The 14,889-nt window shown below is 49.0% G+C and overlaps 2 protein-coding genes; one reads left to right on the forward strand and one right to left on the reverse strand.

Annotated features, from left to right (window-relative positions):
* Positions 1-5,630: 5,630 nt before the first annotated feature.
* GSTUM_00009618001 (uncharacterized protein) lies at positions 5,631-7,518 on the reverse strand (the record flags this gene model as incomplete). XM_002840816.2 has 3 exons in its annotated part: positions 5,631-6,362; positions 6,738-7,432; positions 7,486-7,518. The coding sequence occupies 3 exons, from the start codon at positions 7,516-7,518 to the stop codon at positions 5,798-5,800; spliced, it is 1,293 nt and encodes a 430-aa protein (XP_002840862.1). The 3' UTR covers positions 5,631-5,797.
* A 662-nt stretch (positions 7,519-8,180) lies between these two features.
* Positions 8,181-9,225, forward strand: GSTUM_00009619001 (uncharacterized protein; the record flags this gene model as incomplete). XM_002840817.2 has 3 exons in its annotated part: positions 8,181-8,251; positions 8,314-8,965; positions 9,022-9,225. The coding sequence occupies 3 exons, from the start codon at positions 8,181-8,183 to the stop codon at positions 9,184-9,186; spliced, it is 888 nt and encodes a 295-aa protein (XP_002840863.1). The 3' UTR covers positions 9,187-9,225.
* Between the last annotated feature and the right edge of the window lie 5,664 nt (positions 9,226-14,889).

Consider the following 14,889-nt stretch of genomic DNA (forward strand, 5'->3'; position numbering starts at 1 on the left):
TTCCTCGCTCAGAGGGTTGCGGAGATCCCAAAGAATCGAGCTTGTCAACTCCCTAGGAGCTATATTGGAGGTAGTATTACCTGCTATCCTTGAACCAGCCATAGAGCGGAGCTAACACCATCACAGGTACCAAACACTCCCGTTCGATGAACGACGTTATAGGAGCTACTGTATTACCTAGGACCGGTTGGACAGAATTTGGTTGGCGTTTTTTGTGTTTGCTTGGTCTATTGTTCTATTTTGTTATGGCTAAAAATATACCAACCAATAGGTCCTATCCAGACGACAGAACCCCCCTCCGACTTTGCAGGCGTGATGGTGCTATAGAGAGGGAGTCATCCCCATTGCTTTATGCCTTTATTTTCGAGATTAAAGGTTTCTTCACTATCTCCCCCGGCTAAATTACCTCATTGCAGATATAGGAAGAGAAGCGGAAAAGAAAAGAAAATAGAGGAAGAGGTCTAAAAAACTTAAATTGTATCATAGAGATTCAATGAAAACTGCTGTTATACCATTACTGCCTCCCCGCGACAGCTCAGAGATTCGGGTTGGCATTAAATCATAGAGAAGTCGACTCTCGAGGGGGAATATGAAGCTGGCGAGATGGGAGAGCCCCTCAATATTGTGTTTATAAATAGCTAGTCTATTTCACCTCCTACCATCCACCATTCTCCACTCGAACAACCAAGCCACATTCTATGTATTGCTATTACCCCCGCTACAAGCCATCACCCAGCCACATCGGCCGAAACAACAAAACGAATGACACCAGGCGATGGTGATTGAGCTGGCATGCACAAAATATTCGATAAAATAAAAGGAGAAAAGGAGAAAGAAATACAAACCCCTAAAGGAATTATTCGCCGTGAGCCACTACATGCCACTACATCTCAACCCCCACAGCAACCAGAAAGAGTGCTTTAATCTCCCCAAAACCAGCTTTAGCATATTTTATATACCCACCATCACCGCCAACGTTAGCCAGCTGCTAGAATAGTCGAGTGATTATTCGTGACTTAGAAATGTTCTGCTGGTTATCATAATAATAATTATTATGATATTATCTAGGTGCTGGAAGTAGGGCTACCATCGCCCAACGACAAAGCCCGCACCCTCCTTGGAATTTCCTTCAGGGCAGGTTGAAAAACCAGTCCCAATGGCACCGACTTCAATGGCACAAGCCGGTCACGAGGCTCAAGGCCGGTCGACGCTAAATTCAATGGCGATGCCTAAATCCTTCCCTCTAGACTACCAATGGCTCGAGTGTGAATGGCCAAATGGTCCCAGGCATGCCTAACACAGCGGGCACTCAATAAATGGCCCCGTAGAGCTGCTTCCGGGAGGAGCTCAATGGCGCCGGGCCTATATTGTGATGGACGGAGGGAGGAAATTTTGAGCACTCCTGATATAAAATAGTTCTATATTCCATCTTCCTCCACTCTTTCTACCCATCTAAGTCCTTCCTTTCTCACAGCTTTTATTGCATCTCGAAACGGCGGTTCAAAAACCTTTCTCTCACGCATACCTCCCTTCCCTTCACCGAATCACCTCATCTCGCAAAAAAAAAAAAAAAAAATACTCTCGCATTTAAGCAATTGTTTTCCATATCCCCCAACATTACTATACTCACCCTACCCGAGATACGAAACCGCCCTCACCATCCCGACAAAAACCCGAAAAATGGGCAACATCCTGACTAGGGTCGTAACCCGCCCCGATAAAAACCTCAACACCCGACTAGATGCTATGGTCAAAACACTCGGAGGAAAACAAGCCATATTCGAAGCCCACACCAAGTATATCAGTCTCCTACTCACCAGCTTGGAAGAACAAGTCGCAAAGGATCTCGAGCTCAGGCAAAAGATGATGGAATTGCTCGTGAGCGCCAAGGCGCTGAAGAAGAGGGTCAGGAGGTTGGAGGCTGCGGTGAAGAGGGAGAAGAGGAGGCAAGATATATTGAAAATGAAGGCTGCGAAGAGGACGGGAGTCGGGCCTGGGGTCCCTATGACGAGGGGGAAAAATATGAAGGGGAAGGGGAATGTGAGGGGTAGGCCAAGGCCCAGGTTGACCAAGGATTAATATCATAGATTTATCCTAGCTATTTCGACATAGAGAGGTCTAAGAGGGGAAGGGTATAAATAAAGAGAAGAAGCGGGGGGGTTGCGTTTGATGGTGTTTATCGCGGGGAATTCGGAAGCTTTGTATGATAGCTCGTTGGGGGGGGGGGGTTGTACACAGATATTTTTTGTATCAATAACCCACACATCCCTTACCCAAGACATAAGCAATCGAGAAGCCCTGTGAATCAAACCCCATAGGCGAAGAAAGCAACCTGAAAAAAACCAGGTGTCATACGGTAAAGCTTTGCCAGGGACCCTGATGGAAAAGAACCTCTGCAGTGTCAATTACAGGGTGATCACTAGTCATCTGCACACCTTGACACCAAGGTCCGGTCAGACACCCTGAGAAGCATCCCTTCTGAGCAGCTCCGACGAGCCCTAGCCTTCAAGGGAAAGTGGAAGGCGCGCCTCCAACCCCAGAGGAGAAAGTTTACCTGGACCAGCGCGAGGAGCATGAGAAGGATCGGGAGGCTAGTTGGAGCGCTGGGGAGTCCTATGAAGATGGCGGCCCACCGTGCTTCGCGAGCGCATGCCAGCCCCCAAAGCAAGCATCGACAAGCCTTCCTCAATGGCAGCTATGATACTACCTAAAAACACCAATATTGGAAGGCACGCCTCAGTGTCTGTGATTTTCTCACGATCAGGGAAGAATAATTCGAGTATCCGGCTTGCTGGGGGTTCCAGCATTTGGGTTGCGGTTTAGCATTTAACCTAATGCAAGTCCGAGGTGACGCTTTTGTCCGCCACCTTGAACTCGCCAGAGTTGTTCCAGTTTCCCAGTTGCTAAAGCACCATATTGAGTAGCCCAAGCTGTCTTTTGGAATGCACGATAGGTTAACGAGGACTTCACCACTAGAGGGTAGACCGAAGCTGCTATGGAGTATCACACTATCCTTTTTTATTTGTAGAGAGGTTTAATATACCTCTCGAGTGATCCACCATGAAGAATGCTTATCCAGACATCTCACTATCTTCCCTGGTATATCCCAGCTCGGGCGGAAAGGGCAAATGCACCCCTCAAAGAAGAACAAGGAGGGTCTCTCCATCGTGATATTTCTCAAGGCAGCTCAACTCTATGGACTCCCCACCCCCTTGCAGTAACATAAGCGCCGTGGCCCTAAATACAGTCAGAGCCGATACAACTAGGCCGGCAGTCTCCGGCACCAAAGGGCCCCGCGCTACTATGATCTCAGAGCCCTCTCCTCCACCCTAGCAACGACCATTAATGCAACCAACGCCACTACCACCAACCTCTCCTCAATCCCAGGGATCCCCCATGGACCCCACTTTCGCCCCCTTTACCTCTACTCATACGATATCTTAATCGAGAGTAAGGAGGATATTGTGCCCTGCTGGTTTACTCTTACGAATATACTTCCTCAGTTTCCACGAAATGATTTCGGCCCAGGGAAGTGAATAGGTTTAGGTGTATCATACGAGAAAAACTTGCCTTGAAGTAGCTAACAAGTTGTATGATAGCTGGAAAAAAGCAAAAGAATAAATGGAAAGGAAATGGATGGCTATGAGATTCGGCACAGTGAGAGGTGGGCCATAGAGAGGGGTAGTACCGCAGGGGGTCTATAGAAAATAGAGGGTTGAAGATGAGGTAGCGATCGCACAAAAGGATTTCATTGGAGCGAAAAGAAGCAGTTGAAAAAGGAGTTGGTAGATATCTCAAGAAAAGCAGCCAGAAGAAAGAAATGGAAAGACACGACAAGGATGAGGGACGGCCGAGGGAAGCGAGAAGGTAGGTGACCGTTAAAAGTGGAGGAGTTGAGGATCAATATAATGTTTGGACTAATGTATTTTACCGAGTGAAGGGGAAATGATTCAACTAAAGGAGAGTAATTTGTGTTGAAGCTATTGAGGAATTGTGAGATGGATTGACCAAAGAGAGGAAAAGAAAAGAAAATAAAGACAAGGAGGAAGGAAATTTGGGTACCCCATGAGCGCATACACATACTGCTGCGTATGCTACTAGTGCTGGGGTTTCGAATAGGGACAGCAGGGGATAGGATGAGTGACATTTCGTGATTCTGCCTCTCGGTCTCCCTCTCTACTCTTGCTTTGTTGTTTCCTGTATCATAGTGTGGCGGCGCCGTTGTGGTAAGCTTAGAGTGGGCGAGGTTAGGTAGGAACGTTTGGTAGAGGCAGTCGTAATATTCCGTAATGATTGCGCAGGTGGCCCCCTGGTTTTTTTTCGGTCTTCTGAGGAGTATCTTTTGTCAATATCGTGAGCCAAGAGTTATAGAGCACGTTAGCAAGGAGATCTCGTTGCTGATGTATATTCTGGTCACATTTTTAATATTTATGGGTTCCTACTGCTGATGCTATTTCCTCAACTATCAAATGCAGGTGCATGCAGACTGAGTCGTTTTCTCAAACATCAGAGAACTACGAGTATATCATACTTCACACCTTCCACCACTATAGTGAAATGCATACGAGGCCAATGACGGACATATGTTTACCCATCCCAAGTAAGAACCATCTCATCCCCTTGTTGGGAAGCCGCACTTGGTATGGAAAATACCCGCACTCTGAGACCGCAGTAGTATGCGTATCCACCGGTGGAGAGACGCAACCCATGAAAGGTTTTTCTCCTAGATGTTTTTTCATCCCTCGCCTTGGTCTCCCTCCCTATTCCCAACTTCCCCCTCCGCTCTCCCTTCAACCTGTCCAACTGGGCCAATCGTGAACTTCATTGTTTATCATCACCTCGGCTTTCATTCCTACCAATATCCCCACCGCCTGTTGTGGTCCCCGAACCCACCCCCATTTCTGACTATGAAATCCAAAATCATAGCCTATTGGGAGTTTTGCATGACTGCGGTTGCTAACTTGGTCCTAATATTTTGTCCAGCAATGATCAAGGAAAACTTGAATGCTAAAACAGTAACCACGTTGATTGGGGCTTGTGCCATGGAGGGGATCCAATTGGCTTTCGAAGGGAGGATTGGGGAAAAAGAAGGGGATCCTCAAAGAGAAGGATTTGGGGGAAAGGATGGAGTCCAACAGGCTTCTGGGGAAAAAGGTGCGGGTCGAGACACAAGGGGAGGAAAGGATTCGCGATGAGAGAATAACGGAGCAAGTGAAAGCCGCAGCGCTTGCTGAGTTGCGGGGCCCTGGTGCTAGACGCTATCGTGACGTGTTGGCCATGGGGTTGGACAAGGTGGGGAGGGTGTGTGGGTGAGGGGGTGAGGGGGGATAGCATGGTGTTCCCGGAGTTGCTTGTCATATCAATGGACTCGTATTGGCAACGGAAAGGTATAGATGAGCCGGAGTATGATACTTGCTCGTGCAGTAAAATCTTGGCAACATATATGCCAAGGCTCTCATAAATATTTGATTCAAGTGCAGTTTGTTTTTTGGACTAGCCACCTGTCCGCCGAACTAGGTATCATAAATCTCCCCATTACATGGGCCCTGCTAGACCGGAAGAGCATGTTGGGGTGTTTCCGTAGCTGTGATAACAAGACTTAGGGTGACACATTTTTTTGATTTAGCCATGGAAGAAAACACTACGGTATTGGGTCGGTCTAAGTAAATTATGATAGACCAGCCGAACATGTATATCACCTCAAAAATAGCTATTATTACAAATGCTATTTCACGCTAGCTATAGAATCCAACATCATTCACCTAGGAGTCCATCCTAGCAGCGATTCTCATCAATCTCACCTCCTGCCTCTCCCTCCACCTCCCCCCCGCATACCTCTCCCACCTCTTCCTCCACCGCCTCTACCCCCACCACCTCTTCCCCCACGTGGATAACTCCCACCTCCATTAGCCACAAAACTCCTGTACTTCTCCTCCTTTCCTTCACTCCCTGGCGGCGCAAACCTAGTCCCATCCTCGATCTCCAACAATTCACAAAACGCCGTCGTCTGGGTATTAACGTAGCTCTCCGGCAAGCGGTCCTCCCGGGCAGTCAGACTACCTTCATGAATAGGCGCAGTGATCTGAAAGTTCTCGGGGACATCCAACTTTCCTTTTGCAACAATATTTTCTTCTACCCACCTCCGCTCTTCGGCAATCATCGGGCCGATAGCTTCCTTAAAGGCGTCGGAGTTGAGGGCTGAGGGGTGTTTGTGGAGATAGGGGTTTAAAACGCGGGTTATTGCTAGCCATTCCGGATCATAGGAGAGGCCGGGCTTGGATTTTGTAACGGGGATTGTGAGGAGTTGGAGGAATTGGCGGTGGGGGAGACACTTATCTAGAGCTAAGAAGTTGGTAACCTTACTTTTGCCGGTCAGGGTGCTTGCTGGCCCGACCAGGGAGGGCTGAGCATCCTCGGATTCTGCAGCCGAGGCAGACTCCCCAGCTTTGGCGTCTTCGGGAACCGTGATTTTCAGGGAAACTCCCGCGTTGTCTGGAGAATGTCCATAAATATTTGGTTCGATTTCATCCTCACTCCCCATTGGAGCCGTCGTTTCGGGCCTCCCATCAAGGTCCAATTCAATCTCATCTTGATTTACTACTTTAACTTCCGCAGTCTCCGCTAAATCCATATCCAAATCCAATTCATCAGGGTTCTTCTCTACGGGGCTAACCGCCCTCTCTTTCCCCTTTCCTTGAATTTGCACCGTCACTTCCTCCTCGCCCTCCTCCTGGGACTTTCCATGATCCACTAGTGCGGCAAACTTGACATGCAGATGGGCAGAAAACCAATACCTTGGTTTCAATTTATTCAGTAAGCTTCTTGCAGGCGGGCTTCCCAACTCTCCCTTCTCAATATCACTCCTGAAAAAACTCTTCCGCCTAAGAAGCTCATTCAAATCGCCATGGTGTTCGATTCCACTTGGCCAATCATGGCTAATCATAACATCTACAGGCTCATTGATCTGATAAAGTTTGAAGACGTCGTACTGCCGAACGTGGTAGATGCTTTTTATCTCGCTCGGGAAATATGGTAACCGCTCGTCACGTAGGCGGGCATAATCCCGCCCGTTGTAAATCCCACTCAGGCCACCAATCCTCAGCCCTCGGAAGTTCATGACGGAAGCAGCGCCCAGGTAGTAGATGTTTGGAGCAACCCAACCACCGTATAGCAATTCCCAGAGGTGAGAACTAGCCTCATGGTTCCCACCAACGAATACAGTAAGCATTGGAGCCTTGCGGACACCTGAGTAGTACTCGTGGAAATCCCCTAGAACGCGGTATTTTGGTGGACAAGACATGACATTGAGATCCCGCAGATTTCGGACCGCTTGGAAGTCCCCGCCGATGATGAGGAGGTCTACCAGTGGTAATCTACTGATCTTGCAGGTACGTGCTATCGAATCGTAGATCGCATTTAGGGTCCCATGGCCCTGCGACTGTCAGAAAAGGGACAAGAGGGGAAATGTAGCAGGGCAATACTTACGCAGCCCTCAACAGCAATTTGAATTGCTGACATACCGCCTTGGCGAGTTGTTGACGGATGATGGGAAGAGTGAGAAGGTGAAGGGGGTGAAGAAGGTGAAGGAGGTGAAGGGATGAAGGGATGAAAGGGATGAAGGGATGAGGGTAAACAATGTCTTTGTGTAATTTAAGCCTATCATACCCGCTAATTTCGGCAGGAAATCTGCACGCTGCATATCTCATCCGAACCTGCCGCTCTTGACTCGATTTCAGGACAAGTGTGGAATTGGTGAGCCTCATCTTGGCAAGAGATTCTCCTTAATCCTGACGAAACCCCTTTCTCAAAACAGCCCTCAGGTCCGGGGGCTGAACAAACTCTGTGTTACAGGATGGCTGAACAATATCTCTTGGGAATATTAACATACAAGATCTTCGTTCATGAAAAAACTCCCTTAAAATCGACTATACACTCAGACCAAAAACGCCAACTCGGTGGTGGAAACCCTATAACCCTCTGCTATCACCATCGCCAATCCTATCCCTCTGTCGAACCAATAATCTAGGGAGGTGCGAACAGGTCTGCCTCTCGTGCCTCCCTTTATTTTGCCCCCTTTCCACCGTCTCTCGGCCAATCAAAATCACTTAGATCAACATCCCGAACAGAAGAGATCCATCTGTCTACATAAAACACTAGAATTCTTAGGCTCCATCAACAAAATGGAACACACAATCGATTTAACCGATCCTCGTTCTGCCTTGGACCTCTCAAACATCCGTTACCAGCTAATGTCTCCTCCCCCCCTGCCCCTACAAATGCGCCGCTTCCAAACCCCACTAATGCATACCCCAGTCGCCTCGAAGACACCATCATCTTTCACTTGATTGAGCGGGTTCAGTTCCCCCTGAACCCAACAGTCTACATGACCGGTGCCATCACAATCCCAGACTTCTGCGGTTCCTTCCTGGACTACCTTCTTATGGAACAGGAGAAGATTCACGCTCTAGTCCGCAGATACCAAGCACCAGACGAGTACGCATTCTTCCCGAAGCTGATCCCATCGCCCATTCTAGCGCCCTTGAGATACCCTCAATTACTGCACCCCAACACTGTCAACTACAACAATAAGTTGAAGGCTGCGTACATCAATCACATCTTGCCCGCAGCCTGTAAGCCACAGTTAGCAGATCGTGGAGAGCAGTACGAGAATTACGGAAGCACAGCTGTCAACGATGTTGCCTGTTTACAGGCGCTCAGTCGGAGAATCCACTTTGGAAAGTTTGTTGCCGAAGCAAAGTTTCTGGCTGAGAAGGAGAAATTCACGGACCTGATCCAGCGGAGGGATATCAAGGGGATCATGAGGGAGATTACGAATGAGGCTGTTGAGAAGCAGGTACTTTGCAGGCTGGAATTAAAGGCCAGAACTTATGGCACAGATCCTGGGGATAATTCTAAGGATCCGAAGGTCAAAGTCAACGTCGACGCTGTGGTTGCAATGTATAGAGTCTGTGATCCTCCCGCCACCTAGTGCGAAAGCTACGTTGCTAACCCTTTTCACAGGATTACGTTATCCCGATGACCAAAGAGGTTGAGGTGGAATACCTTCTCCAACGACTCGCTAACCCCACCCCCGAAACCGTCAGCAAAAACCCGCTTCTTTTTCTCTGGCTCCTTTCTTTCTGGCTCCTTTCGGCTGCAGGAATATTTTTTTCCTTCTTTTCTTAGAGTCCCGGACCAGCTTTCCTTGGGACGTAGAATTCAATTGCGGTGACTTGGTTTTTTCTACATGCATTATGACATATCACATCAATCGCGTACGATACCGGTACTGTGCTCGCATTAAAAGGAATATCCCCGAAACCACAATGAGAGAAATGCCCGAAGACGTCATAAGTGATCACTCGGGAAATTACTTGCCTTCCAGTATGGTACCCGGTAGATTAACTTACCCGCGGTTCGGAAAGCCACCGACGCCCAGTGATAGTCATATGTCTGGGTATTATATTAAAAAGGCATTATCGTACTACCGGTACCACTTTACATATCAATCGACCCGTGCATTTCGGCGGAATAATACTGTAGTTAAATCAAGTAATAATTACAATTCTTCCTCAAGAAAAATAAAACCAATTCCCCAGACGCAAATACTCAACCCCCAAGGCAGCGCACCAGCGCAGAAAAAAAAAAAAAAAAAAAGAGGTATCATAAAAAAAAAGGTAAAAAAAAAAAAAAAAAAAAAGGTAAAATCTATGATAATACTACAGACGACCCTCGCATAATCCCAAACTCTAACCACCATCCCAGTCTAGAGATATTTAAGGAAACCGGAGGGAAAAAAAATGGAAAGTATCGTATCATAGAAGAAGCGTTCTTCTAACAAGCGGTGAAACCACCCTCCTTAGCATCGCAAACCCTACCCGCAACAACCCAAGGCCCGGAATCGGCGGATCCCCAATTGAAGGCGCTCAAAGCGTTCGCCTCGGAGCTCCCGGGCGCAGTGTTGATCAAGTCGGATCTAGTGGGGAGGTACCTAGGGGGATAATTTAGTATTACAATATAACCCCAAAGTCAATAGCAAATAGGACAGAAACATACCACCAATCCGCAGACCTGAACTCCCGACCGCAGCCCTGCGAAGCCTCATCGTTCCAACCGCTGTTTCTCTGAGCGAACATGGCGTGCTTGCCCCAGCCGACGTAGATCTTTGCTCCTTCCTTGTCCTGCCCGCCCTGCTCGTCCGGGTTGCTGTAGTCAAAGGTGTTCTGGACCGTGTTCCAGTTATCGTGCATGTAACTGTCCGCTGTTAGAAGGTTCTCCTATAATTGGGACTACTAGAAGAACGGGATGAGTGCCGTGGGGGGGGGGGTTTACCCGGTATGGAAACTCTTGAGGAGTTCCTTGCGGTACCATTGGTTGTTCTCACGGCGCCAGATGACGATTATACGTTCCCAGTCATGCACTAACGTTCGAGCGGTCAGAATCATAGCCTGGGCAGCAGGAGCAGGAAGGAGAAGGAGGAGAAGGAGAAGGAGAAGAGACATACTATGCCCTTTAGCAATGACTCCATCACTAAACCCGTCGTGCGAGAAGTATATGTGATATGCGACCTATATATCCTCAAGTGTTAACCTCCCGTTCCACCATCTCAAGTGAGCAGGACCCACCCTCAATTCATCCGCGCCACAAGAATTAACTGTATAGTATGTGGGGAAAGGTTTTCCCGGGCCGCCCGGACCAGGGTCTTCACATCCAGTCCCTGCGTGGGGGAACCTATCCGGGTTCGTCCCGTGCTGGTTGCCGCCGATCAGGGCCGCCGAGGGATAGCACGGGTTGTTTCCCCTGGACTTGCCGAAGTGCCACAGACTGGAGATCTCCCGGTTAATATGCATGCCCGCGTAAAAAAAGAAAAGAAAAGAAAAGATGAAGAGGAGGAAAGGGGGGGGGGTAACTCACGGTCGACTGGCGAAGGCGATTTCGAAACCAGCATTGCTCGACATGTCATTCTGCACAAAGGCGTCGTCCAGAGGGACATTTGCGAGGGCCTTTGGAAGGAGCGCCAGGCCCAATGCTGCGAATGCTGAGATTCTCATCTTTTTTTTTTCTCGGTGGTATTCGTGTGGATGTCTTGAAGGGGTCTCGATATCGTTGAGTGTCTGTTGCTCTGATTGCTTGCTTGTCTGAATTCTTTGACTGATGGATACTTCTGCTTCAACTGGCGATGGATCAACTTTATATACTCGATCCATTGTACCAGCTTTCCTCTTCACATCTTGCTTTTTTTTTTTTTTTTTTTTTTTTTTTCCTCTTCTTACTCTTCTTCGTGAAGGTCATCTGCTGTATTGGCGCTGCATAGATGGAGCGATTCCCAAATTGGAGGCATGCCTCCTCGCCCGTATTGCTAAAAGTCAGCGAGTGCTCGATTCCGGTCCTTTGTTCATTTCGCAAATGTTCCTGCTTCGTCAACTCAGCCTCCAGGCTGTAACCCGGTGGACTGGCAATCGCCCGAAGCGGTAGTGGAAGCGAGACGGGCCTCGGCCGTGAGATGTGATCCTATTCTCGCCAGGCGCCTATCGATATCACTCCCTAGAGTAAATTTAGGTTAATCCTTTCCAATATATTTTTATTTTTTCAATACCACGTTTTTACCCCCCGGAGAGGGAAAACTATGTACAAATATTAAAGTTCGGGAGTATTATTATTGTTATTATTATCACTATTCCGGTAAGTGTCCAGTTTTGACAAATTGTGTGACAAATTGTGTGAATTCAGGACCTTTTCAGTCTTACTGTGTCATTGACGATGAGTGATTTGCTGTGATAACCTTGTGCTGTCTGGGCATTTTCGGAGTTGGTTAGGTGCATGGCGAGTGGATACCATACTAGCAGTTTCTCCAGAAGGAGCTACCCGGCAATACCTCAGTTTAGACTATCACAGGGGAGATAGGTTCTCTCCATATTCACATTTCGCTGGGAGGCTTTTGGTTTTTTTCACTGGGCGGGTAATTCCATTGACTTTGATTACTCTCGGCATTTCAGGTAGTGGACAAGAGCATCTGTGGCCACTCCCGATTTGGTGGGTTCCCGTTGGGCGACAACAAGATCAGCTAATTTCGATATAACTTTGGATAATACCCAACGCAGGGTACTGTACCAATACAATGGGATTCCTGGAGAACCATCTCCAGGTATGATACAAATGCCGTAGTCTATTTCCTCCGCCCCTTAAGGCAATGTTATCAGAGTGGCTCGGGGTTGGGTGCTACAGTAGTGTTTTGTAACTTAGTTGCGATGCAGGGCGCACGCAGAGTACAGTACTCGTACTGTACCATCTCATCATACGGTACACATGTCCAAGCGCTATGTATCGACAAATCCTAGGAAAGGGTGACAGCTATGAAGGACTACCGGTATGCACCCGTGGCGCACCCAGTACCACCACCATCGTGTAACTCTCCCAGCCCACGGTTGAAGGCGAAAGTCCCCTCCCCTCCTCCCATGAGAACGAATCCAGCACGATCACCGCCACCTCCGGGGCGCCAGGAGAAGCGGAGTAATCCAGCAAAAGGTCCCACTACCATGGGGGGGGCGAGTATATACCGCACAGTACTATACCTGTACGAGTGCAGTACATCGCAAGTATAGACGACCCCCAAATCACCCAAGCGCATTCACCGATGACCGCACCGCCATAAGCACGTTAGGGTAAATACCTGGTCCCCAAGAAAGAAAGAAAAAAGAAGAGTCAAGATCTCATTTCCCCCACCCGGGAAAAAACACATTTTGCCAAGCTTAACTTTGCTATTCTCAGCGGGCAGTGCTACTGTATCCCCATGTTATTCATTCATTCATTCATTCATTAACCCCCTTTGTTCTTTTGCCGTCAGTGGGTGCATAAGTCGCTACCGGCTATGGCGTCGTTGTCGTCAGCGGTACAGTACAGTACATTGCTTATTCAATTTTAAACGCTTTAAAGTGCCCACAAGCGCACAGACCATGAACAGGGTACAGTACTGTACCGGTATTACACTTGTAGGTTCATTTTCGCTGCGCTGGATAATACAGATGAGTCAACAGTCATATCATCAATCCGGTGGGCGATCCCTTAAATTTGTAATACTCGTACTTGTACTGTACAGTACTGTACTGTACCCCCCCCCCCCCAACTCCACCGGCAAGACATGATAGAACGATAAACAATAAGTGCTTACCCCATCGATCCGCCGCCTGCCAAGGCATTTCTGGTTAGAATCGCGTTTCATGAGTCGAGTGATGGGGGTACGCTCCGCGCGCGCCACCGGGGGAAATGCTATACTGTATCATACACGGATAGATAGGAAATCATTCGGGCTGAGCAGTGTATCGTTGTATATACTGTGTTTCCGAAAATATTTTGAAAGCATGGTCGCATAAGATCATCTATAGAGGAGGTATCCGTACTGTCCTGAAGACGGATTGTGCACGGTATTCCCATGTGCGCCTTCCTACTAAGCTCCCTTACCAAATCAACCGTGGATGGCTATATAAGTATGATATGATATTCGTGAAACCAAGGCGGAGACACACACACACACACACACACACACACACACACACACACACACAGTCTCCTTCTTTTCAACTCTGAGGGTTAGGTGTATCGGTGCGGTGTTCGGGGGGCTCACCCAATCAAACGCCCTTGAAGAGCTTCTCGCGATGGCTTCAAGTCTTTAACTTCCCCACCTTCGGAAGGTTCACGTTTCGTGCTCCGTTGGCTCGCTTTCTTTTGTTTGCCTATTGATACGGCACCGAGTGGACCTCACGGTCCTTATTTTCCCCCACGTTCTTTTGCTCTTGCTTGTCGGTCGGACGTCCTTGGTTTCCGGCCAGGATACAGTTGGTCGTATGGGGAGGCCGTCCTCCCCCCCTCTTCGGAGCGACCGTTCGGACACTCATGCGTTTCCGGTTCCTCCTTGGTCCTCCTTCTCGCCTGCTTGGGCCTTTAGGGCCTTGCGCCCCTCACTGTCTTTTCCCAGCTTCGAGCTGGGCCCCCGCGCGAACCCGGTGTTCCTGAACCCCTATGGGGGGATGGCTTTGACCCGGAGAAATTGACCTTCGCCACCCCCTCTTTTGGGTGTGGCCCGACTGGTGCGGCGGTGCTCCCTTTTTGGGGTGCGGCTGCGATTTTTGTGGTGGTTTGCTGGCTTGGCTTGGCGGAGGAGGGGTGGCCCGGATGCAGCATCCCGGTCTCGTCACGCGGCGGTGTGAGAACCGTAGAAAATAAGTGCTTCAGTGGGGTCGGGGCTATGCGCACGTGCATCTGCCGAGTGTGGTGGGGCATCCGAGGAGGAGGGCGGAACCTGCGAGGTTGGGCTTGGCTGGCGGGGCGGGTTTCTTCTGTGGTGGAGTGTTTGCGAGCTCGCTTCGGGCGGGTTATGATGTATTGTGGCAGGTGGCCCGCGAGGTGGATTTCTTTAAGGGGGGCCTTGGGCTGGGGGCTGTATCTCATGCCGTGCTCCGATTACTTTAGTTAGTAGGTGAGATAGTGGAAGAATAAAAGGTTTACACACACACACACACACACACACACACACAGTCTCCTTCTTTTCAACTCTGAGGGTTAGGTGTATCGGTGCGGTGTTCGGGGGGCTCACCCAATCAAACGCCCTTGAAGAGCTTCTCACGATGGCTTCAAGTCTTTAACTTCCCCACCTTCGGAAGGTTCACGTTTCGTGCTCCGTTGGCTCGCTTTCTTTTGTTTGCCTATTGATACGGCACCGAGTGGACCTCACGGTCCTTATTTTCCCCCACGTTCTTTTGCTCTTGCTTGTCGGTCGGACGTCCTTGGTTTCCGGCCAGGATACAGTTGGTCGTATAGGGAGGCCGTCCTCCCCCCCTCTTCGGAGCGACCGTTCGGACACTCATGCGTTTCCGGTTCCTCCTTGGTCCTCCT

The sequence above is a fragment of the Tuber melanosporum genome, assembly GCF_000151645.1.
Source record: "Tuber melanosporum whole genome shotgun sequence assembly, scaffold_6, strain Mel28".
Taxonomy (NCBI): domain Eukaryota; kingdom Fungi; phylum Ascomycota; class Pezizomycetes; order Pezizales; family Tuberaceae; genus Tuber; species Tuber melanosporum.